General features: G+C 49.0%; 9 protein-coding genes across 9 annotated transcripts; 7 read left to right on the forward strand and 2 right to left on the reverse strand.

The window, feature by feature from the left end:
• Window positions 1-634: 634 nt before the first annotated feature.
• Window positions 635-2,456, forward strand: I302_102508 (uncharacterized protein; the record flags this gene model as incomplete). The annotated part of the gene is made up of 12 exons (XM_065869492.1): window positions 635-723; window positions 782-903; window positions 952-1,065; window positions 1,122-1,138; window positions 1,202-1,414; window positions 1,471-1,534; window positions 1,601-1,776; window positions 1,845-1,860; window positions 1,925-1,946; window positions 2,084-2,167; window positions 2,311-2,337; window positions 2,402-2,456. The coding sequence occupies 12 exons, from the start codon at window positions 635-637 to the stop codon at window positions 2,454-2,456; spliced, it is 999 nt and encodes a 332-aa protein (XP_065725564.1).
• Window positions 2,457-2,488: 32 nt separating this feature from the next.
• Window positions 2,489-3,013, forward strand: I302_102509 (uncharacterized protein; the record flags this gene model as incomplete). Its single annotated transcript, XM_065869493.1, has 4 exons — window positions 2,489-2,659; window positions 2,718-2,753; window positions 2,805-2,921; window positions 2,972-3,013. The coding sequence occupies 4 exons, from the start codon at window positions 2,489-2,491 to the stop codon at window positions 3,011-3,013; spliced, it is 366 nt and encodes a 121-aa protein (XP_065725565.1).
• Window positions 3,014-4,182: 1,169 nt separating this feature from the next.
• On the forward strand, window positions 4,183-6,529 carry I302_102510 (uncharacterized protein; the record flags this gene model as incomplete). The annotated part of the gene is made up of 13 exons (XM_065869494.1): window positions 4,183-4,424; window positions 4,479-4,568; window positions 4,628-4,689; window positions 4,740-4,762; window positions 4,821-5,017; window positions 5,069-5,188; window positions 5,243-5,376; window positions 5,438-5,503; window positions 5,559-5,694; window positions 5,753-5,941; window positions 6,001-6,089; window positions 6,147-6,438; window positions 6,490-6,529. 13 exons carry the CDS (start codon window positions 4,183-4,185, stop codon window positions 6,527-6,529), a joined length of 1,680 nt encoding a protein of 559 aa, XP_065725566.1.
• A 685-nt stretch (window positions 6,530-7,214) lies between these two features.
• I302_102511 (uncharacterized protein) lies at window positions 7,215-9,395 on the forward strand (the record flags this gene model as incomplete). Its single annotated transcript, XM_019187881.1, has 5 exons — window positions 7,215-7,392; window positions 7,445-7,813; window positions 7,917-8,131; window positions 8,188-8,834; window positions 8,894-9,395. The coding sequence occupies 5 exons, from the start codon at window positions 7,215-7,217 to the stop codon at window positions 9,393-9,395; spliced, it is 1,911 nt and encodes a 636-aa protein (XP_019050759.1).
• Window positions 9,396-10,590: 1,195 nt separating this feature from the next.
• On the forward strand, window positions 10,591-13,066 carry I302_102512 (uncharacterized protein; the record flags this gene model as incomplete). The annotated part of the gene is made up of 15 exons (XM_065869495.1): window positions 10,591-10,918; window positions 10,970-11,079; window positions 11,131-11,190; window positions 11,239-11,302; window positions 11,350-11,406; window positions 11,458-11,563; window positions 11,616-11,667; window positions 11,801-11,854; window positions 11,922-11,991; window positions 12,040-12,193; window positions 12,243-12,291; window positions 12,345-12,363; window positions 12,429-12,508; window positions 12,556-12,786; window positions 12,839-13,066. The coding sequence occupies 15 exons, from the start codon at window positions 10,591-10,593 to the stop codon at window positions 13,064-13,066; spliced, it is 1,662 nt and encodes a 553-aa protein (XP_065725567.1).
• Window positions 13,067-13,403: 337 nt separating this feature from the next.
• I302_102513 (uncharacterized protein) lies at window positions 13,404-15,341 on the reverse strand (the record flags this gene model as incomplete). Its single annotated transcript, XM_019187883.1, has 6 exons — window positions 13,404-13,674; window positions 13,734-13,915; window positions 13,980-14,211; window positions 14,270-14,427; window positions 14,487-14,738; window positions 14,793-15,341. The coding sequence occupies 6 exons, from the start codon at window positions 15,339-15,341 to the stop codon at window positions 13,404-13,406; spliced, it is 1,644 nt and encodes a 547-aa protein (XP_019050761.1).
• Window positions 15,342-16,266: 925 nt separating this feature from the next.
• Window positions 16,267-18,040, forward strand: I302_102514 (uncharacterized protein; the record flags this gene model as incomplete). The annotated part of the gene is made up of 8 exons (XM_019187884.1): window positions 16,267-16,294; window positions 16,344-16,388; window positions 16,453-16,547; window positions 16,610-17,126; window positions 17,183-17,430; window positions 17,488-17,697; window positions 17,750-17,842; window positions 17,894-18,040. 8 exons carry the CDS (start codon window positions 16,267-16,269, stop codon window positions 18,038-18,040), a joined length of 1,383 nt encoding a protein of 460 aa, XP_019050762.1.
• Window positions 18,041-18,744: 704 nt separating this feature from the next.
• I302_102515 (uncharacterized protein) lies at window positions 18,745-20,020 on the reverse strand (the record flags this gene model as incomplete). The annotated part of the gene is made up of 4 exons (XM_065869496.1): window positions 18,745-19,211; window positions 19,274-19,577; window positions 19,626-19,800; window positions 19,869-20,020. 4 exons carry the CDS (start codon window positions 20,018-20,020, stop codon window positions 18,745-18,747), a joined length of 1,098 nt encoding a protein of 365 aa, XP_065725568.1.
• Window positions 20,021-20,670: 650 nt separating this feature from the next.
• I302_102516 (uncharacterized protein) lies at window positions 20,671-22,845 on the forward strand (the record flags this gene model as incomplete). The annotated part of the gene is made up of 12 exons (XM_065869497.1): window positions 20,671-20,807; window positions 20,870-20,936; window positions 20,990-21,044; window positions 21,099-21,296; window positions 21,355-21,516; window positions 21,570-21,636; window positions 21,699-21,883; window positions 21,939-22,040; window positions 22,095-22,238; window positions 22,298-22,426; window positions 22,481-22,619; window positions 22,680-22,845. 12 exons carry the CDS (start codon window positions 20,671-20,673, stop codon window positions 22,843-22,845), a joined length of 1,551 nt encoding a protein of 516 aa, XP_065725569.1.
• Between the last annotated feature and the right edge of the window lie 750 nt (window positions 22,846-23,595).

A 23,595-nucleotide genomic window follows, 5' to 3' on the forward strand; every position in this document is an offset into this window, starting at 1 on the left:
ACCCGGTGACCAGGGACATTCCTTCCCGAATCGATATGTCAATAGCATAAACGAATGCTTATCTTTGTTTTGGAATCTGTTGCAAAGTCCCGATGTAATTCGGCAGACCGAATCGCATCTTCCAAATCAAGTCTTTGGAAAAGAACATGGTCATGAGACCCAAGTCATCGGATACCAATGACCCGAGTATCGCAACAATGAAGACGACCGCAGCGATCCTCTCCGTGGAGCGCCGAGCGATAAAACTCAGGGTGAACACAAACAAGCTTGAATCGCTCAAGGGGTTAACGCCGGGGAATGTGGAATCATGACGATATCGTTGAACCCTGCTTTGCCTGAATTCCCAAAAGGAAAAGATGTGAGATCTCGTTTGAACTGTTGTTTTAACCCTCGCCAAGAGTCAGGACTGATCGTTGCTCGTATCTGCATTTGCAAACATGGTTCGATTCGTGATTGCTCACCACTCAATTCGTACAAATTGTTATCATTCATGTGACATCGATAACAATTTTGAACGAAATGGCCACCCATGATCAGTCGAAAAGAGGATATAAACAGTTCAAAGATCCGCTCCTAGACCTGCAAAGTCACCAACTATCAGACCCTCAGATACCGACCAGATTGCACTACCACGATGTCCACCAAAGCAGGCTGGAGTCAAACGACGCCTTTTCTGATTTTCTGCGTGTTTGCGTATGCGTGGGGTGATCTGATGTTTGGCATGTAAGTCATCAAAAGGTTTCCCCATTGTAGGCTTCTAGGCTGATGATCGGGATGATAGTGATACCGGATCATTCGGATCTCTTCAAGTGTTACCATCATGGTTGAGAGACTTTGGACACTATGACCCAGCTACAAACACTTATAGCAACCCTACAACCAGAACCTCCATCATGAATTCTGGTGAGTGGACCTTCTTGTGCTTTAACACGGAGTCTGAACATCTTTCAGTCGTGTTCGTTGGAAAATTGGTTGGTACGATGCTCTTCGAGCCGATCGCCGAGACAATCGGCTACAAGTATACAATGTACATCTGCTCTGTTATACAATGTGTTGCGTTGATCGGTAGGTCAGGCTTTCCATTGTTATTCGGGATTTGTTGATGCTGACACCCAGTGTAGTCGAGTTGACTGCCAAAGTAAGCTCCTCATACTCGATCTTTTAGAATAAGCCGTGTCAAACTCCCACTGACTTCAAGTAGAATTGGCAAGTATTCACCGTCGGACGAGTCATCGCATACTTATCGGTGGGAATTGTGGAGAACTGCGTTCCTTCGTACATCTCGGAGATATCCCCTGCTGGTGTTCGCGGCTTCATGTCCGGTACTATGACCGTCCTCGTCACTGCCGGCAACCTTTGGGGTGCGGGCATGAGCCGTGCATTTGCCACTGAGACCAGGAAGATCGGTTGGATCGTGAGTGAGAAAGGCGTTAACATCTATGTTTCACCACTAATGTGCAACACGAGTAGATACCTGTGGCCACTCAATTTGTGCCAGCTGTTGGCATGTTGCTGCTTGTTCCTTTCACGCCTGGTGAGTCCAAGCCCTACAGGAATAGAGGCTGATGGTCAGAATCTCCTCGGTGGCTGGTGAGCAAAGGAAGGACAGATGAAGCAATCAAAGTCCTGGATCGAGTTCGTCCGCAACATGAAGCTGCAAGCGGGGTGACAGCGATCGAAGTGCAAGCCTTTGAAGCGGCTATCGAAGATGCTCGTCACATGAGAGAGGGTAGATGGACTGACTTGTTTCGTGGTACATTCCGTCGAAGAGCCATCGTGAGTGATTCACACGAATTGAAATCGCTGACAGCTAGATCACTGGTCTCCTGTTCTGGTTCTACCAGTCCACCGGTGTGCAATGTGAGTCAGATCCTTTTTCTGGATGTGTCGCGAATACAGTGTTGAAATAACTTTGATGCAATAGTTGTCAATATCTATGGGCCAACGTGAGCATCATCGATCTGGACATCTACAAGCATACTGACCATCATTTTCAGCTTCTTCACGTCAATGGGATGGTAAGGCTCAAGTCGATATCTGTGTGTCCGTTAGACGGCTGCTGACTGACTCCTCTATCTGTCAGGGGCAAGATGGCATTTACTTACTCAGTTATCGCTCAAGCCGCCGGAATCGCAACGACTATATTGGGCATAGTATTCATAGACCAGTTTGGACGTCGACCACCCATTATTTTGGGTGCAGCCTGTTGTATATTATTCAACTTACTCATCGCAGCCCTTGGATCCAAACATAGCCCTTCTGCCGCTGAAGGAAAGGTCGTCGTCGCCAGTACCGTTATGGTACTTGTAGGCAGCAAGATGTTTCAGCTTGTCTCCTGTAAGTCGAGCCTCGTTTCAGAGTCGGAACAAAAGTATTTCCTCGACTCACCAACCCTTCTTAGTCCTCGTTGCTTCAGAGATCGGCGGAAAATCAATGCGAAAAAATGTGGGTTTTGAGCTCAGCTATGTAATGCTGACTCACCCCAGTCATGGGTTACGGGACCTCCGTTGATGTCGTATCCGCATTCGTATTCACCTTCTGTTTGCCATACTTGCTCAAAAAACCGGGAGCTGGTCTGGGTCCGAAAGTCGGTTGGATCATCGCGGGTGATTCCTTGTTTGCATTTATATTCGCTGTCTTCTACGTCCCGGAGCTTGCTGTGGGTTACAGAGTCAATGTTAGGACAAGTCGGTGAATGGCTAACAACTTCGACACAGGGACGATCTTTGGAAGAGATGGATGAGTTGTTCGAGGTTTGTCCCGCGTTCTTTCGCACAGTTTGTCGAGCTGACCTGTCAACTCAGTTAAATTTGTGGGCCTGGCAATTCAAAGGCGCTCAAACTGAGGGCGTTGGCCATCGTATCGCACAACTGGAAGCGGGTCGGGCAGCCGATCTGAAGATCGAGATAGACGGACCTACCGTAAGTCTCTACGTGAGCGACTTGAAGCTGACAATCATCAGGATGACCAGATGAAAGGCGATCAACAGTGGATCGAGCAAAAAGAAACTTAATCAGATCGAGCCGTTTGTCCTTGAGAAACCAGTAAGATATTCTAGTCACCGACGAAGCAGTGAATTCGGTCGGTCAAATATAGGTTGAACCGGAAAAATTTGTGCTGTGGATCGTGTTTGCTTTCCCCTTGTCTGTAGTTCCTTAAGAAGTGATGTATCGATTTTACCCGTGTCCCGCCCCACCCATGCTTGACTGACGGTACCGAGCGCAGGACAAGAGCTGACAATAAAAGTTTAAACCAACAGAGCAATAGCATTGCAGGCATTTGTCGTCACGGTGATTCCAAACCCCACCAATTTCCTTCGGGCGACCACAGCCCATACCTACTTTCATCAGTCGAGTCAAGAGAGTACTCAAAACACTACTGCTGACTTCTCGTCTCGGAAAGAATAACGCAATTCATGATTACTAGGTTGCGTGTGCAAAATGCGGCAAGGGTTATGGTCATTGCCAAGGCTCAATGGACTCAGTTGTCATTCACTGATGCTCAATTGCGACTCGCGTATAAGATCGAATAGCGGCTTTAAGCTTGATGTGCCATATAAACCGCATTTTGGCGAAGGTCTGTCCATACATAGCATTCTTGAGGCTTCGTTTGATTCGTTTACAGCTTACGGCTCAACGCCAAACGATCCGTCCCTGAGAGAAAACGAATAAAAATGTTAAACCCGAAGGTTTAAGAAGGTCAGACCGGTCGGAAAACAAACCTGGCACCGAACCAGACTGCACTTATTCCCGGGCCACTACATCCCGCGCCGGCGGTGAGTGCGGTAGAGGTTTAAAGTATTCCTTTCGGATCCGGATCACCGGATTACCCTGTCCGCATATAAGAAAAAAATTTGGTTGCCGACGTCATTGGCGGTCGCTAAGCCCAAGCTTGCTCACCGCAGACCAACTCGGACGAGAGGAAGAGGTAGAAACAGCGAATTGACTGGAACAACAACCCTAAATTAAATCCTTTTCAAGGGTATTACAATGCAGCAAACAACGAGAAGACGATCAAAGGCGGAGCACTTGAATGACTTCGGGATCCCCAGCCGGGGGGTGGGAGTCCTTGAGGGGTGACTAGGGATGCATTGATGGTATAAAAGGGGCAAGCAGCCATCAAATATCTTCTGCCCCTCGCTCTATGTCGTACTTTTAGTGGATTCGGAAACGCTGCTCCAGAATGTCGACGAACAATATCTCACCAGCTGCCATCAACGCTCAAACTGAAAAAGCTCACGACGAGCATGTCGAGGGGTCTATCGCTGGCGATCTCGAGAAGGGAAAGAACTTGAGCACTGGAGATGCCAAAAATTCCGATCTGGGTGCTGCTTGGCTGGACGGGTACGAGGGGCCCAGGACGGAGATCACTGACGAAGAAAACGAATCTGTGAGGAAGAGGATTGATGCGTTTTTGCTGCCTATGTGAGTTGAGCGGAACTCGTTGAATTTGGGTCGGGTGTTGAATAGAGGCAACAGGATCTTCATCGTATACTTTACTCAACAACTCGACAAATCTTCATTGTCTTTCGCCTCTGTGTTTGGCTTAAAGACGGATGCCCATCTTGAGTAAGTCATTGATCATCTGTCGGAAGGTCGAACGTTGGCTGACTCCGTGGGCTTCACAGGGGCCAACAGTACTCTTGGTTGAGTAGTTTGGTGTACTTTGCACAGCTGGTGTTTCAGCCTTGTGAGTAGACTTTTGGTGGATCTCATGTCAAATGCTGACCATCACTGCAGTGTCAGTATATGCTCTTGTCAAAGTACGTCGACGAGAATAGAGATCATCTTGGGCCAGACACTGACAAGATCGTTTCACAGATGCCTGTCAACGTCTGGATCAGCATATGTTTCTTTGGCTGGGGCGCCTCCCTCTGCATCATGTCGGCCTTCACTAGCTTTGCTGGTCTGGCAGTATGGCGATTCATCCTTGGCGCTTTCGAAGCATCTATCTCGCCGAGTATGTTGGTGGTCGTGTCCATGTGGTGGACTCGACGAGAACAGCCTTTGAGAAACAAGTAAGTATTGTACTCTTCGCATAGGCATAGACCCTAATCACTCGTTGTTAGTATCTGGTACTCTGCCAATGGTATGGCTACGATTCTGGGAAGTCTAATCACCTACGGTCTCGGTCAAGCCAACACCTCTTTGCACCCATACCAGCTTATATTCCTCGTATGCGGTCTGATGTGAGTGGATGTTCTTGTTTCCATGGCCAGCACGCTAAGCCCGTCAACCTCCAGCGCCGTTGTTCTGTCTATCCCTTTCTTCCTCCTCTTCCCGGGTCATCCCACCAAAGCTCGATGGCTTAACGATCATCAAAAGTACATTTCGTTGGAAAGGATCAGATTGAACAATACTGGTACTCAGAGCACCAGTGAGTGGAAAAGCATCATCAGTGTTCTGCGACTGATCGAGCTGACGACTGGTCTTTCTAGCCTTCAAATGGTCCCAAGTCAAAGAATGTGTGCTTGACCCCAAAACGTGGTTCTGTGTCGTCAATGGTAGGTCCGGGTTCCGTTCTTTGAGTCTGCAGTCCGAAACTGACATGCACCTCAGTCTTCTGTATCTCTCTCGTATCAGGGGGAATTACGACCTTTGGCCCTCTGATCCTGCAAGGTTTCGGTCTCAGTACCTTCCAGACCATCTTATACAACATGATCCCGGGAGCCATTGGAATCGTATCCAACATTTTGTGAGTTGAAGCATGTGGTCAGAGGCGTGGCTACTCGAAGCTGATTATGAATGGTTAGATCCGCCCTCGCTGTCACTTACACCAAACGCAAATTCCCTGTGCTGCTGGTAGCTTCTGCGTTCCCGCTTGCCGCAGCTGCTGCTTTGTATACCCTACCCCGTGGCGCCGAGCACAAGTCACAACTTCTAGGCGTATACTTTATCCTCCAGGTGTATCAATGTATCAGTCCCATCTTCTTCAGTTGGCAGTGAGTGATGAACTTTGCATGGCTATTGGAACATTGCTGATCCCCGTTCCCCGTTACAGATTCGCCAACACTGCCGGACACACCAAGAAGACTACCACCACGGGAATGCTCTTCATCGGCTTGAGTTGTGGAAACATCGTGGGACCACGTGAGTGCAGTGGTTCAAGTCAGTTTGAATGGACTAAGAGCTGATCATCAAATGCAGAACTTTACAAATCCAGCGAAGCGCCATACTACCATACTGGTCTCACTGGTAACCTGATCGTCCTCTGTGTGATGTTCGGTCTCATCATCTGCCAAGGACTGTATCTCCACGCTCTCAACAAGCGAAACATCCGTCGAAGAATAGCCAAGGGAAAGACGGGGGCCCACATTGATCTCTCTTTGGAAGATTCTTCAAGATGGAAGGAGCTTCGAGAGAGGCAAAGAGCCGGGCAAGCTCTCCAAGGTCAAGCCGAGGGCGAAGAGGCGTACAACGATCAAGCTTTCATGGATTTGTGAGTGTTCTCGCTTGCTCGCAACAGAGTCAAAGCTGACCTGCAACGTAGGACCGACCTTCAAAACGAGGACTTTATTTATTCTTTGTAAAGGATTTGTATCCGACGATATAGTTCGGCATCCGGATGCTTTTCGAAATTCGTGGGCACCCTTTGTCCGGTGCCAATTGCCTGATCATAGAATGTTAGATGTAGATGCATGTATCGGTTCGAGAGCCCTGTAATCCATTCCCTATAGCCCAGCGCAGATCGTTCTTCCGGATGCAGTCGTGACTTCAGATTGCAGATCACAAGGAAGTTTCGGACTCTGCCAGGTTGCCCTTTGCCAAGCCGCCAACGTCGCGATGAGTTCCCGGATATCGGCCGAAGGTTATGCGATATCAAGGGACTAGACGTAGATTAGACCAGGTACAGTATACTGTACTGTCTCTTGACATCTTCTTGTCGACGTCTTTCCCTTTCTGAGGTCCCCTCATGTTCTTTGTCTTCTTGTTTAACCCTTGTGCTCCACCATTTGCATATCAGATAAGAAGCACCTCATGGGTCCGGAAATTTCCGCGTGCCAAGAACATCAACCCAATTTTAAAAAACGGAACCTCAATCCACCTTCCTCTTTCATATCGGCCGACCCATAGCCATGAAAATCTTCACCCACACTGTCCCTCTACTTCTCTCAGCTCCACTCGTTGAAGTGCAAACAGCGGTGGTATAAGTACGCAGGATTTCGCACACATTCGCTTTCCCTCTTCCAGCCATTCTACCGACTTCCATCCACCATGGCTGCTGCGTCAAAACCGCTGCAAACGCCTTCGGCTGATGCCGAGGACAAAACGTACCAAGATCAGCCTATGCTGCCCACTCTGCCAGATGATGAAAAAGCAGATATGGATCCTCAACCAGCGGCTGCTGGTGTGAGCAAGGTTGAAGCGTTCAACAGGGTTCTGTATCAATCTGGTGAGTGTTTCGAGTGGTGCTCTTCGCCATAGATGCTCATCATACTGTTTAGGTCGCAAGGGGAAAATCCTGCTTTGGTCCCTGGCCATCTCCATCGCATTGACCATGTTCGTCTACGCTTTCGATCAAGGGATCACAACCACCATTTTTGCTCCATGGGCAACCTCATCCTTTGGTCAACACGCCAACCTCGCCGCTGTCAGTACTGCCAGTCAGATCATTAGAGCTGTTAGCAAACCTTTCATTGGCAAAATGGCAGATATTACGTCCCGTCCCACCACCTATGTCATCGTGCTCGTCTTCTACGTTGTCGGGTTTGTCGTGGCGGCATCAGCGCAGACCTTCCCCGGATACACTGTGGGAATGTGCTTTACCGCGGCTGGAAAGAGTGGACTAGACCTGCTCAGTGATATCATTGTTGGTGAGTGATGTCACATCTTTCGCGCGGACCCTTACACTCCAGCTCCCTCGTAGTTCACAATCCATTGCTTCCTAAGCATGTGGAATGCTGATACTATATATAGGTGATCTCACTGTTCTGGAGTGGAGGGGCTTCTTCGGTGCGCTCTTATCATTGCCCTTCATCGTGACTGTTCCTCTCAATGGTTTCATTACCTCCGGTTTAGAGGATAATTGGCGTTGGGGAATGGGCATGTTCGCTATCATGGTTCCCGTCCTCCTCACGCCAGCTATCATCACCTTGTACTCGATGCAAATTAGGGGTAAGAAGCTTGGTATGGTGAGTCCTGTGATTATTAGAGATTGTCAGGGATCGGCGTTGATCGTGTATATCAGACAACTATGGCTGGTTCCAAACAACAACGTACCGGCAAGGTGGACTCTGACGGACTCACTCGACGAGGATGGCTCCGAGCGCTGTACGACGGAATCATCGAGATTGACCTGCTCGGACTTATCCTCCTTGGTTTCGCCTTCGCCATGATCCTCATGCCTTTCACTCTTCGAAAAGGTGCCAAGGGCGGGTGGACGAACCCTTCTATCATCGCCATGCTGGTGATTGGATTCGTCATCTTTGGCTTATTCGCTCTGTACGAGATCTATCTCGCACCTAAGCCTATGATGACTCGTCGGATATTGTTCAACCGCGCTTTCCTTGCCGCAGTCACCGTCAACGTTTTCAGTCAGATGGCATCTTCCGTCAGGAATACATACTTCTTCTCGTACATCAACGTCATCACCCCTTGGTCCACCTATGTCCAGACCATCTTCATCGGAATCACCACCATCGGACTGTGCCTTGTCAGCCCGATTGTTGGATTATTGCAGCGTTCCACTCACCGATACAAGACTTTGATGGTATTTGGAAATGCTACCAAGCTCATCGCGTACGGGTTGTTGATCGAAGGGGGAGTCACCGAGATGACGCGACACACAGGAAAGCTGGTTGCTTCTCAGCTTATCTTCTGCCTCGGTTCTTTCAGGTAAGTTGAACCACCTGATAGACAATCCAACTCGTAGCTTATCGCTGACATATTCATAGTGTCGTCGGTGCTCGGGTCGGTTCACAAGCTTCAGTACCCCATGAAGATATGGCCTCCATTATTTCTCTCTTGTCTCTGTGGTCGACTCTAGGTTCTTCCGTGGGAGGAGCCATCGCTGCTGCCATCTGGACGGACATGATGCCCACCCAACTTGCATTGAAGGTGCCAAATGCCAATGCTGCTCTCGTCAAGAAATTGTATGGTTCCATCAGCGTCATCACCGCTTACGACTTCAACGATCCCATTCGACAAGGCGCCATTCGAGCATATTCCTTCACTTCAGGTCGTCTTGCAGTATGTGCACTTTGCTTGTCTGTAGTCCCTTTGCTTGCGACTTTCTTCATGCCAAACTTTTACCTTGGGAAGCAGCAAAACGCTGTGACCAACAAGGGACTGGATGGAGAAGTCGTCAAAACACCGGCGTTCGAGCCCACGGAATCGCCAGCTGATGCGAAATGGCACCACAAACTGCGGGACTTGTACAGAAGGGATGCCCATTAGGGCTGAAGAAGTAACATGGGCTTTGACAATTACATGACTTGTTCATCGCCCAGGGACCCATGCCATGCGTCCCAGATTTCCCTCCGCTTTGCTTTAGACTCTGCTATAGAAGACCTTGCTATCAACATGCATTACTTGGTTCGTTCCTCATACGAGCATAAACTCATTAAATCGGTGGAGTCGAGCAGCCAGGGACAGTTTGAGACCACGCTTTATCAGTCACGGATGTCAGAATGAGGACAGGTATGAACATTTGTTGAGGAATGCCGATCGCAGCTCTTGATCTTCAATGAACAGGGGGTTTCGACGCTGCGATCCACTGAATGGATGGTCCGTATGAGTCACCGCACACCGTACGCGCTGAATCTATAACGCGGTCACATAATCGTGATCACGTGAAAGTGCTCATGTCATCCGGCAAAGCTGACATACCTGCACTGTATTGTATGACGAACAAAGTCTGGGCCACTTTCCGGTTTTCCCACCATAGGCCATGGTTTCTGGTACTTCTCCATAATTCAGTCTCAGTGGTGAGGATGCAAATCCTTCACTATGCCGACTCCTAAGGGACACATCATCCTGATGTATGGTGTTTGAGCAAGTACTTTTGCCTTGTCCTGTTTCTTTTGGCTGAACTCCGCCAGCATGTCTCGTTGAGATCACAAAACCTCATACAAACCTTAAATCTCTGCACCAAAATGAAAGTGGCAGCGCAGTTGAGCTTCCCTTTCCCCCTGTTGCTCCCATGCATGATTAGCTGGCAGCTTGAAAGGGCATGAAGGACGACATTCAGGTAGACTGCCATCTGTCCATGAGGATGGATAGGGCAATTGCATTTGTGACATGCAGTTCATACTCGACATGAAAAGCGCTGTCTACGGTGGAGATACCGAAAAGTGGCCCAGACTTTGTTCGTCATACAATACCGATCCGAGTTGCGATCTCGTGAAAGTGCGATTTCGAACACCAACTCTGCAATTGCGATCCAGACACATCGTCGATTCGTACACTACTTCGAGTGGTACGCAGCGATGACACGATTAGAAGCTGTAACACACTATTTCTCATTGGCTCTGCTATGTCATATGTCTGCGGTAATCTCATATATAGATCGGTTTAGAATGAAAGTCGTCCATCTCCCCCTGGCTCATGACTTTTCGTCAATACACTAATAGATAGTCCTTATTCCTACAACATGGCAGCTTTCATCCAACAGACTCTAGAGAAGGTACCTGGTGTTGACCCTCGACCACTCCAACGTTCTCAGTTTTTCTCAGGCTTGAATGAAGGACCAGCTGCTACCGCTTCCAGAATCGCTGGCCTCGTCTCCGAAAGTCAGGCCCAGGACAACTCACCGTATTATACTTCCAACTTTGGGCAGCTCTTGCCCGACTCCGGCCATCCATTCAACATTGGAGGTATCCCTTATCAAGGTGATGCTTTACTTCTCGAGAAGCAACAAGCGTTTGACAGATCCAAGTTGCAAGAGAGGATCGTTCATCCTGCTGGATGGGCCGCTTTCGGTGGGTAATTTGTATCCCCTGGCAAACACACACGCTGACACCGATTAACAGGTAAATTCACTGTCACCAAGGACGTATCTCCATACACCAAAGCAAGCTTCCTGAGCAGTGTGGGAAAGTCCACTCCCATCTTCTGTCGATTGAGTACTGTCACCTATGGAGTGAGTTTGCGATATGGCTTGTCCCAAACTTCCACTAACGGCGAATATCAGAGAGAATACCCCGACGTCGCCCGTAACCCCAGAGGGTTTGCTGTAAAGTTCTACACCGATGTAAGTGAAGATTCTTTTTGTCGCTGTATACAGCTTACCCCTGTTCAGGAAGGGAATTACGACATGGTCGGCCTGAATTGGCCTGTCTTCTTCGTCCGAGATCCTTTCCAAGGTGAGTAGTGGTTTGCTCGTCGCTGCTTTGGTCTAACCTATTTGCAGGTCCCGACAATATCAGATCCCAACAAAGAAACCCTCAAAACTTCTTATTAGATTTCAGTAGGTTATTCTACTTCTCAGGCATTGATAGTAGGCTCACCTCATGTTCAGACGCTTGGTTCGACTTCCTTGCCAATGTGCCCGAATCACAACACGCTGGTATGATGCTACTTTCCGATCATGCAACTCCTGATGGTAATCATTTCTCTGCTTACGGGTGAGTGGTGTGTAAACAGGCGACACAAGAAGCACGCTCACTTGTAAGCTAGATGTCACACATTCAAATGGGTCAATGCTGAAGGGAGCTTCGTTTATGTGAAAGTGAGTATAAGACCATATGGTACGAGCTGACTATCTGCAGTACCACTTCCGCCCCCATCATGGAGCTAAGCAATTCGACTTCGATCAAACAATCATGACTCAAGGTATAGACCCTGACTACTCTAAGCGACAGCTTTATGAGACCCTTCATAACGGCGGGACTTATAAATGGACAATGATGATCCAGGCAAGTGTTAGACGGTTTCTCACTACAGCCCAAACGTTGACGTACCTTCCTCCGTCTCGCGATACAGGTCATGACACCCGAGGAAGCCTCTCAGACCAGCTTTGACCCTTTCGATGTCACCAAGATCTGGCCCCGAGGTGAGTGTATCGTGATGAGACTTGAACTTGTCTGACACTGAACGGCAGGTCAATTCCCGATGCAAGAGGTCGGCGAAATTGAACTCAACAGGAACCCCGAGGATTATCATCGGGATGTCGAGCAAGCTGCGTTCTCGCCAGGTTCGCTCGTCCCCGGTATAGAGCTTTCCCCTGACACTTTGCTCAATTGGAGAGCTTTCTTGTGCGTTTCATTCACGATAGGACCTCATCCCTTACTGACGTACGCCCAGTTATCGAGATGCTCAATACACACGACTTCAAAGTGCGAACATCCACCAAGTAAGTTGGGGGTGTCCTTCCTCTCACGGCCGCTGACAATGAGGTTGAAATAGATCCCTGTCAATTGTCCTTGTGAGTGGAATCTTTTCGGCTGCCAGCAATCAAAGAGCCTGATCCTAATGCCAATACTTCATCAGTCCTCTCAAAGTTCCACTCCCCTGACAACTATTGGGGATCCATGCGGGTCGACGGCGATGTTGCGAGAAAGCCTACATATGTGAGTGAAGGAACAATCGTGGTACAAGGCTAAACTCGTCCTCGCAGTTCCCAAACAGTTATCAATCGACCAACCCAGGATCTAGAGCCCCAGACTTTGCTGGGAAGTCGGTCGCAGAAGTCCCTCATCAAGCCGCTTCAAACGTAGTCTCCCGACAAAGCCACTGGCAACATGAAGGAGAACCCACCGAATACGACCAAGTCAGAGAACTGTATACTCGAGTGATGACCGATACTCAAAGGGAGCATCTCCATGCCAATACAGCGAAGCTGCTCAAGGTATGAATGCTTTGCGAATTAACTTGTATTGATAATTGATCGATTTGCCTAGTTCGCGGACACCATTGTCCAACACAAGTACCTGGTGCAACAATGCGCCATCTCGCCTCGATACGCCCAAGCCATTTATGATCTTCTACCTGCTGATCAACAGGCCAATCTTGACATCGAGAAGATTGGGCAGGAAGCTAAAACGGCTCATTTGGTCGGTAGGGATTTGAGCTTTAAGAGCAAGGACGGAAGGAGCTTCATGGGAATGCCTGTGCCGCAAGCGAATTGAGCCGGTAGCTGTTCTGTATGATAGGTAGACATGTTTCAAGGATCAGTGTGAAAGTGGTCATGAATACAATGTTCGAGCTATTCACTTGGTGAGGTCTTCACGCAAGGAGTAAGTTAACGGGCTGGCACGCTCGGTATTGGTTCGGAAAGTACAGCACCGACTTATGGTTCATCCCGCTCCCAATGATACACTGATTAACGGACTATGCATGGGTAGAAAGAAGGAGCGACTGTAGCTAGAATGAGGTAAGTGAACGAAGGCAAAGATAGATACGTGATTAAGAGAGATATACCAGCCTATAGTACTGGAGGATTTGAATGCAATCAAGAAATGCCAATTAAAGTGGATATATAAACTTCTTGTTTTGTCTATCTGTCAAGTCGAGATCCCAATCATTGATTTGCACGACCTCAGAAGACGTCTCCAGGTTCATTCGAGCAGCGTCCTCTTCGTAATCACCTTTCTCGTCAATCAAGACTGCTCTCCGTTTGTTCTCACGTTGAAGGTACAGTCGGATAATGACACATAACAATGGGGATATCGTCCAGAAAGCGGTCATGAAAGCCCAAGGCAGGGCATATCGTGGCTTGTATTTCTCTTTCCAGAATCTGCAGCTCGTGCTGTCAGCGTCGAAAAACTCTTTTGTGATAAATCGCCCTCCACTCACTCCGGCGCAATCATGTTAGCAACGGCCGCTGAGACTACACAGGTCGACATGGTCACCATTCTTTTGGTGTATCCTGTAGTCGCTAGACCAGCCCACGACAGAGCCAACAGATACGAGGGTTTAAAGGTGGAGATTTGAGTGCCAACGACCAGAGCCACTTTGTTGTTCCAGGGGGAAGCCAACTGACACAGAAAGGTTTCGAGTGAGCCAACGACCCCCTCGAGGAATGTATGCAATCCCACTTACCTCAATAATTCCTCCTATGAGACATGGGATGTACGAGATGGCACACGAATATCCCATACCCAGATCCGTCCAAAATAGCATGGCTGCAGTTCCAATCACCAAGGCCGAACCCCAGAGTGGCTTAACGATGTTGAACAGGGCACTTTCGGCTGGTGTAAATCCGAATCCGACGATCAAAAGTGGAATTTGCTGCGAGGTGTTGTTGGGCAGTTCGTTGAAGAACATATGGGTGCTGCCCAATTTGTGGAAATCAGCAGCGTTCGACTGTTTGGGGCGAGCTGAAAACTTACATGAAAAGCCAAGTCTTTGGATCCGTGAAACATTCTCGCACCTGGTCCCACCGGAAGGTAGAGTTCCTCACTCCGGAGTGCGTTCGTCGGATCAGGGCAATGGTGTGAACTTTCTCTTCCACCGATAACCATTTTGCATCGACGGGTGAGTTGGGGAGCTGCTGGAGCGTTAGCGAAACGGTCCATGCTGGTAACCCGAAAGGATGGTCCCACTCACCCAAATCAGAAGAGGAACAAAAACCATGAATGTGAGAATAACGCACACAAAGTGAAGCCATTTCCAGGACGAAAGTCCTCCAGGAAGAGCGCCCGCCTTGTCGTCGAGGATGAGCTTGTAGGCGATCATTGTGAGTAGTACGTTGGCGAATGAACCCGAGGCCCACCACAGCATTTGAATCCATGGACTTCTCTTGTAATCGAAGAACGCTTGATGTAGCACCGCAGTGGACGGGACGATTTGCGATTCGGTCTGTTCATCGACGTCAGCACGGAGGTGGACAGCAGAGCAGAGACTTGGACATACTAGACCGAGCAAGAACCTTAGTGCCATAAGCTGTCTACCAGTCTTCACTGCGGGGTGAACTCCCAGAATGAGAGCCCACAAAGCTAAGGACCCAGTGATGAAATACTTGTGCCCGATTCTTTGAGATAGATAAGACCCAGGCCAGAGGGCGACCAAGTAACCGGCGTAGAAGACGATGAATAGATCGTTATACTCATCCTTGGTCATTTTGACATCCTTGAAGATACCCATGGTACTCGCAGAGGATAAGGTGGATTTGTCCAAGTGGATCAGGAAGGCGACCCACCAGGTCTGGACCATCAAATGCCAGAAGTTCTTCCGGGTGAGCTTCTTCTCCATCTCTGGAGTAAGTTCTCCCACCGTGTCTTTGTATTTATTGTAGAAAGCTGAGGTATCGTCGGTTTCACCCTCGTGAACGACTTGCACGTTGTTTGTGGTTTGATCGTTCAACAAAGTTGGCGGACCTGGTGAAACGTTGACGTCTTTGTACGAGTTGTCGTCGCCCACAAGGCTACTCCCAGCTCTGGAAGGTTTTTCGTTGGTCGACATGATGTGTCAGTGATCTATAGAGTGAGTTAGCAGATCTGGCGGGTGCATCGAAGCATGGTCAGATGGAAGTGCCATGGTCACCTTTTATATGACTTCGCTCAGCCGTTTCGTCTCGTTTTCATGGCTAGCTGTGGGCAACCTCTGACCGCAGAGGTCCTCTTCATACCCTCGGACGACTACGACCCCGTCGTCTAGATTCTGAGATACTCCACACCACGCCTCGACAGGCTTAAGCGAGTACAACTTCATGGCCTTTTGATCATACCTACCATTTCGCAAAAAGAATCACATTGGCGGTAAAAGAGTTTACCTGCGATGTCTTGGCATTCTGATGTCAGGGACGGATTGCTATTTTTGTTGTCACTCTTGACATGTCACTTTTGGTAGTGCGCATATTCAAGACAGGTTCTCTTTTTACGAATGGGTGTCGATCATTTTGATTCAGGGCTACGTTGGGAGCATTTGATGATCTAGCCAGACTTGCCTTGCGGTCCGTGAGGTATCAGGACTCAAAGGACCACATGATGCCTGACGACTAACGTTCCTTTGTGCTACTTTGTGGATCGGACGGTCATGAGTGATGTCAGCACACGGCGATTTCCTACCATCTAACATTCGTGATCTGGCGGATTAAGGTGGAAAGGCGGAAAAAACCCGCGGTTCAGCCCGTGTACAATTAGGCTAGTAATGCTGCAGAGTGGAGATTGATGGTACACCCAGGTAACGGGAAAATCCCGCCGCGGGGCGTGGATACCAATACGGACAAATCCTACACGAACCGGAAGCATAGCGTGTGGGTGGTGAGAAGGCTGTTAAAACGATGATTGTTACGAAACCGATAAAGCAGACAACAACAGTCGACTAGTCCTCTGACCTGAACTGACTCTTTTAGGTCTTGACGCCAAGTCTTGTGTATCGTTGTGCAATGCCAGCCAAAGTCAACATAATTGGAGGTGAGTGCTGACGTTAGAGTTGATATGATCGCGGGCTGATTCATTGCAGCCGGTATCTTCGGTCTGTCCTTGGCCGTCTCATTGAAACAGAGAGGTTGGTCATAACAAGATATCTTCGAAATACATACCGAAGGCCTAAAAACTATATTTTGTTTTAGGCTACGATGTCGTTGTATTCGATAAAAACGACTATAGCCTGGATGAATACCGCAACTTCGAGGTCCAAGCTGCATCTGTCGATCAGAACAAGATCGTGAGTGTACAGTCTGGTGCGATCCCTGAGCACCTCGCTGATCTTGATCACTATCAAACCAGTTCCGGGCGTCATATGGCAAGAAAGTCCACTACCAGCGTCTTGCAATGGAGGCGAGGGACAAGTGGGAAGCGCTCGGTAATGATTTGTTTGTCCCGTCTGGTATGCTAAGGGTTCAGCCCACCGATGAGCTCGGTAATCTGGAGCTCGAGACGATATCGAATATGGAAAGGGATGGTCTGAGAGATAAGATCTTTGTCAAGGGAGATCAGCAAGATGCAGCAAGGGCTACTCAACAAGGCTGGGACGCAAAGCTTTTTTCGTTCCCCATGCCAGAAGAGCCAGCCAGGGAGTTTGCAGAGGTTCTTGATACCACGGCAGGTTTTACGAGATCTAGTGCGGCTTGTCATCATTTCTATAAATGGGCACGGGAACTTGGAGTGGAGTTCGTGTTTGGAGGGGAGAAAGGGGCTTTCGATTCCTTGATCAAACTCCAGACTTCAGATGGCAGAAAGAAGGTCGCGGGTGTAGTAACTCAAGATGGTGTCGAGCATTCTGCAGACACTACTGTAATCGCAGGTCAGTGGATCGAAAGGTATATATCATGATACTCAGCTGACCACCGTACCTCGCAGCGGGTTCGTTCAGTCATTCACTCGTGCCTGATCTATCGTATCACATTGAATCGTCCGCCGGGAGCGTTGCCAGATTCAAGATAGATCCGAGCCAGATCGAGTTGTGGGAGAAATACTCTCCAGCAAAGTTCCCCGTTATTACATGGAAGAAAGCGAAACGAGACGCCGCCGGAAAGGATGTTGGAAGTGTCTACGTGTTCCCACGTACCGAGGAAGGGATAATTAAGATTGGCTATCGAGGAGTGAAGGTGAGCTGGGACGAGTCTGTGTGGATGAACCTAGATCTGACCTGACCTACACTCCAGTATACACACTTCCAACCAGCGCCATCCGAGGTCGCCTACTCGCAAGAGGGACAATGGTCAACTCCCGCCGGACCCGAGCTGAAGCCTCCTCAAATCGCTCTCGATGCTATCCGAGAGTTTGTGTCGATCTTCCTGCCCGAGTTCAAGGGCGTTCCTTACTATTCCACAAAGTTCTGCTGGTACACCGACTCTCTCGACAACGAGTTTGTGGTAAGTACATGCCCATTTGTGCACGCGCCGACTGCTCACCTGGATGATAAAGATTGACTACGTCCCAACTTACGCCGACAATTCTCTCTTCGTTTGCACGGGAGGTAGCGGTCACGGTGCCAAGTTTCTGCCCGTGTTAGGAGAGGTGTGTACTTGCTCTAATCAATGTAACCACCTGCTGATGAACGTGCTTTAGCACGCCGCCGATATCTTTATGAATCAGGAAGATGCGAAGACTCCGCTGAGAAACTTCTGGCGATGGCGATCTGACGCTCCACGCAAAAACGGTTTGGAAGAAGGTCCAGATGGGCCAAGAAATCTCGCGAAGGGCGTATCATTGTAATTTGTTTGGCATGCATCGCTTGTGATCCGCAAAATCAATGAGAGTTCTCAGCCCCAATGATACTATGAAGTCAAATCACAAAGTGCATGGGATAAGGGCTGAATTGGAGAGGTCTAAAATAAACACTTGTCTTCAGCTTCGAGATGGCCAAAAAGACTGCCGAGGACGGACCATGAAGAAGTACAACTCAACGTGTGCATAATGGCCTGAGAGTTTCAGCTATGATGCATCATGTATACAGGGAGCGCTGGACGGCCACCACTCATCAACAATCGCTGAACCAGACCAAACCTTTATTGCTTACGAATCAGCGTGCTCACGCAGAGTAGGGACCTCTTACCCAAGCATCCCTGTCTGCCAAAATAAGTAGCGAAGAGAACGAGACCGAAATTTTACTAAAAGGCACGTCTTCCTACTGATATGTCGCTGCTCTCTGGTGATATTGATGTTGAGGAGTTCATCCCATCCGCACCAGCCTCAATGATATACTACAAGTACAAGATGAACTCAAATGAGAATAACAAAGTCTCGACCCGACAGCGAGTCCCCAGATTAAAGCTCTATTGGGCATGCTTCGAACCCTGCAAGGATATGATTAGGAAAAAGCTTCAGTCCAGATCTCGTACATCCAGACGCAAGCATTACACACGTAACCGATGCATTCATGGCCAGAGCTCTAACAACAATCATATGGAACACGCCCACTAGTTGCGTACCCACATGGGCGCAATCACTTGCTGCACATCAGCAAGTCGAGCAACTTCCTTAATGTCAAGACCCTCTTCTCCGATCCTCTCATAGACTGCAATCCCCCCACCATGTCTGCCAGCAACGCAGATCCAACGATTGTCCGAGTCGATCGCCATACCTCTGAGATGCTTTCCCACCCCTTTCTCGTGTCGGAGGAAAGAGATTGCCCCATCATCTTCAACACAGTAAAGGGCGATGGCGTCGCCTTCGTCAAGACCCAGATCGCGGTTGGTAGCCAGCAGCAGGTGAGGGCCACGGGGAGTATTGGAGGGCAAAATGTTGATGGCTGCTGCAATGGGCTTGGCCCCGGGTCCGATCACCGAAGGGACTACAGAGAGCCTGCCAATAGGGGTGGCGGGTTTGGCGATCATGTGAATGACAATCGTGGATGACATCTCGCATAGAGTGTAGAGATATTTGCCTAGACTTAACCTGTCAGCTATACTTTACTTTGTGCTTTGTCTTGAAGCAAGGCGAACTTGCCGTTCGGATGCAATGCAGAATGTCTCGGTCCATCCCCTGGAAGGAAACCCTCAAAAGGCGCAGAAGCTCTCCATCCGTTGGGATCATACTTCAAACGAAGGACCTGATTGTAGCCCAGATCGGGTACATAAACTTGACCGTCTGAGCCTGGTCCATTGAGGACTTGATGAGCGTGAGGCACGCCTTGTCGACTGTGATCCAGGATATAAGGAATCATGGGCGGGAGGTAATGCTTGACCTCTGCGGTCTCGGAGAAAGATCCCGAAGGTGACAAGGGAAGGTACCCGGTAGTTCCACTCCGGTACTGAGGCATCGGTTAGGTCAACACCAAGCTCTAAGATCAGAGACTCACGTGCGCAATGATCAATGCGGACCCATCAGGCAAGACGGACATGTGAGTGGGAGCTTCGCCGCCTGTGGTGATCTCACTGATTACTTGCAGTTCGCCTGTCGATTCATCGATGATACTGTTGCAAAACACCTTTCCCTCCGTGTGACCGTTTGAGTAGACGATGTGAGGATGCACGCTATGTTCATGGGGTTAGAGCTTAGGCCAGCTTACTAAGACAAGGGCAATTTGAGGGCTGATACTTACGGATGTTGAGTGATCCAGGTGGGCTTCATAGACGCCTTGTTGGTATGTCCAGCACGCAGAGTCTTGGTCGTTGGATCGAAGATCGCCGAGTGGATGTACTGATCGAAAGTCCCCAAGAGCAGCAGTTTGGGGCGTTGGTTCTCGCTCTGCATGTTGACCATGATGACAATGCTCGAAAGAACAGCGTCTTTGTTGAATAAATGAAGTATGGCCGATCAAAGCTTAGATGAAGAATGAAGTACAGCCCAGGTTCAGATCAGGCGGCGATGAAGAAGAGTCTTTCAATATAAAACACTCGGAACATCAAGGCTGTCTCCGCATGTAGAATAGACTTATCTATGCACGATAAGAGCTCCCTCACCTATAGGAATAATTCCGCCTTCAGGCGTCGTGCCACCTCTTGAGAGATGTGTGAATCATTCGCTGGACTCGCTATCTAATGGTAAAATAAGAAAAAACTCAGGGTAAGCTAATGAGGTCGATGAGATGCAACGGGAAAAACCCGACTTTGTTCCAATCCCGCATACGCCGTCGTTCCGCCTCATGACATGATCCTCATCGGTTGGCGAAGCAATATTCTTCCATCATCTTTGGTTCTTATCTATCGCTTTGATCTGAACGCTCTGACGGTCAGCTGATAAGAGATTGCAATACTGACCCGACCAATACTGCCTCTGACAATCATATAATAGCGACACTGTTCTTGCTTTGTCCCTCCTCACACAAGTTTGTTGCGCTTGAGCTGTTATACAAGAGAGCTAAAGCCCGACCTTCAAGCCTTTCCACTCATCAAATTCTCGAGATGGACAGAAACGATCAAGCACCCGCGTCCGCGGTGCAACTCGACCCACAAGCTCATGATGGACATGTCAAGTCGGCCGAGGAAAAGCGATACCTCCGTAAGCTGGACCTCTGCCTGTTGACATTTACTTGCATCTCGTGAGTAATCCGCGTCTCCCGACCGTCAGATACTGATTCAAAGAGAAAAATCACACCCTTAGCCAACTGATCAAGTATTTGGATCAACAGAACATCAACTTTGCTTATACTTCGGGTATGAAAGAATCGGCAAATCGAGTCCTCTTTTCTCGAACAAGTTTCATGGCTGACATGTGACGCAGCTCAATCTCTATGGTAACGAGCTCAACTACTTCACTACCTACTTTAACGTTGGATGTCAGTGATGTTCAAGATCTGCCATTGTACTCTGCTGACCGCTGAGTCTTGTAGACTGTATCTTTCTTGTGCCGTCACAGATTATGATCACCCGATTCAAACCCGCCATCTGGCTCTCGTGTCTCGAGCTGATTTGGGGCGCTTTGACTTTGGGTCTTGCTGGGGTCAAGAATCACAAACAAGTCTATGCCATCCGTGCTTTCATCGGTGCTGCCGAGTCGTCCGCCTACCCTGGTGCAGTCGCCTTGCTCAGTAAGTCGAGAGGCGCTTGGCTTTCAGCGTTGTCGATGCTGATGATGGAGGGTCTCAGTGACCTGGTACACTCCCCTCGAGATGGCCAAGCGGATTGGGTTTTATCACTCGTGTCAACCAATCGGTTCCATGGTCGCTGGTGGTCTCCAAGCTGCCATCCTGAAGTCACTTGATGGCTCTCATGGACTCGAAGGATGGAGGTGGACCTTCATTATCAACGGTGAGCCAACGGACATGCCATAGTCCTGTCCGTCGCTGATTGTGCATCGCTAGGTATCATGACGATTGTGATCGCCGCACTTGGATTCTTCATGATTCCTGATTTTCCTGATCGTCCGAAGTAAGCGTTCTCCACTGACACGGGGCACAAAAGACCCCTGCAGCTGACGCTATTTATATCAGCAAACTCGCCTTCTGGTTTACCGCACATGATAAGCGCATCGCAGAGGACAGATTGTTAAGGTGGAGACGGGTGGCTCCCGACGCTATCAATTGGCGAACTGCCAAGAAAGCCGCGTCCACTATTATCACTCCAGCCCTCATGTGGTTGTACACGGCCTCGCTCATCGCCGTCGCTGCAGTCAGCTGTGAGTATCATCATTTTCTCTTCCGGGCGAAATGTTTCTGATTCGGTTTCTCAAGACTTCAACTTGTTCCTGAAGTCACTGAAACACGCCGATGGCACTGCTGTCTGGTCGGCCGAAGCTCTCAGTGCTGTACCCATGGTTGGATACACTATTCAAAGTGAGCGGAATGTATATTTTATCAACGGCTGATGGCTGACCATAAACTTCCCAGTTTTGTCCACTTGGTTTTTTGCTTTCTGCTCTGATTACTTCCGAACTCGATGGCTCTGTTTGCTCGCTATCGCTTGTATCGGCATTCCATCGGCCACCATCCTTACCATCTGGAATGTATCTACTGCCGCCAAGTACTATGCTTGTGAGTCTGATCTTCCAAGATCTGCGCCTGGCTGCGAACTGACGGGGGACCCACCCTAGTCTTCGCCCTTTACGCCACCAACACGGGAGCTCCAATCATCTGGTCATGGATGAGCGACATGCTTCCCACTGAGCCAGAGCAGAGGACTTTGACTATTAGTATCTGCATATCCTTCTATTACGCGATCAGTGAGTGATACGGACCATCCCATAATCGCCGACTACGTGCTGAAGATGCTACAGACGCTTGGTCAAATCCCTTGATCTACCCTGCAAAGGAAGCTCCTCATTACAAACACGGATGGGGGGTCTCACTTGGGCTGTACTGTTCGGTGGTCTGCATCATTCTCGCTTTGCGAACATACGACATCAAGGTTATTCGGTGAGTGTACAGTCTCTTTTTCGTTGGCATCAAATAAGGCTTACGCGAACCAAACCATAGCCCACGAAACTACCGCGCTCGTTTGGCGTTGGAGCAGGAATACCTCGAATCAGTCAGTGCTGCTCAAGCAGTCCTCAACGACGAAGAATTCGGGGCAAGTACCCTCGATAAGGACAAGCAAGGTACGACCGTGGTGTCCGTGCTGGAACACAATATCACCAAGTAGGTAGTGAACAGGGCGAGACTATCCTGAATGAGGATCGGTCGTCCCCATCTTTCTTTAAACGGTAGAGAATGTGATTGTAGGGCCAGGAGTGGGTATGGTTGGGAATGAATGACGTGCGTTGGCTGGATTGTATCCTTCTTTAACAGAAGCAGAATTGTCTTTCTGTTACCAGAACTTCTTAGTAATTTCACAGAGATAGCAAAGTGAGATCGTTATCTCTCGGTTTGTCCACTTTTGAGTGAATGCTATGCGACTTCTAACGACTTATGCGATACATCACCCTTGAGCAAAGCCGTTATCTGCCTTACTCCGGAGACAGTGACGTCCAGGCCCAGTTCAACGCGTAACGTATTGCTGCTTGCATAAAATTACCACTCCAGCACACACAGTTAGAGGAATGAGGAATTAGACAGAGATCTTTGTCCATTCGACATAGCTTCGAACAAGATCTGGGGAGGTTAGAGGTTGTTAGAACATCGCTGTGAGTGTTTGGAAGAGGTACCAGACCCTGAGGGAATAGTACTATATGGGGGGTAACGTACCTAGTCGATCTATGAAGCAGCCTAGATAAGCAGGAGAGCCACTTTTCGGGAACTCCCCGACCGGTTAGTACTCATTCTCAACGGACCTTCCCTTTACTCCGTTGCCACCCTAAAGTAGAGCATTCACTGCATGGAGCGGAAAGACTAATCTTAGGTCTTATCGCGACCATAGCATTTATGGTGGCGTTCTCCCTTTCTCATGTAAGGT

Source organism: Kwoniella bestiolae, chromosome 1 (genome assembly GCF_000512585.2).
Source record: "Kwoniella bestiolae CBS 10118 chromosome 1, complete sequence".
In the NCBI taxonomy this organism is placed as follows: domain Eukaryota; kingdom Fungi; phylum Basidiomycota; class Tremellomycetes; order Tremellales; family Cryptococcaceae; genus Kwoniella; species Kwoniella bestiolae.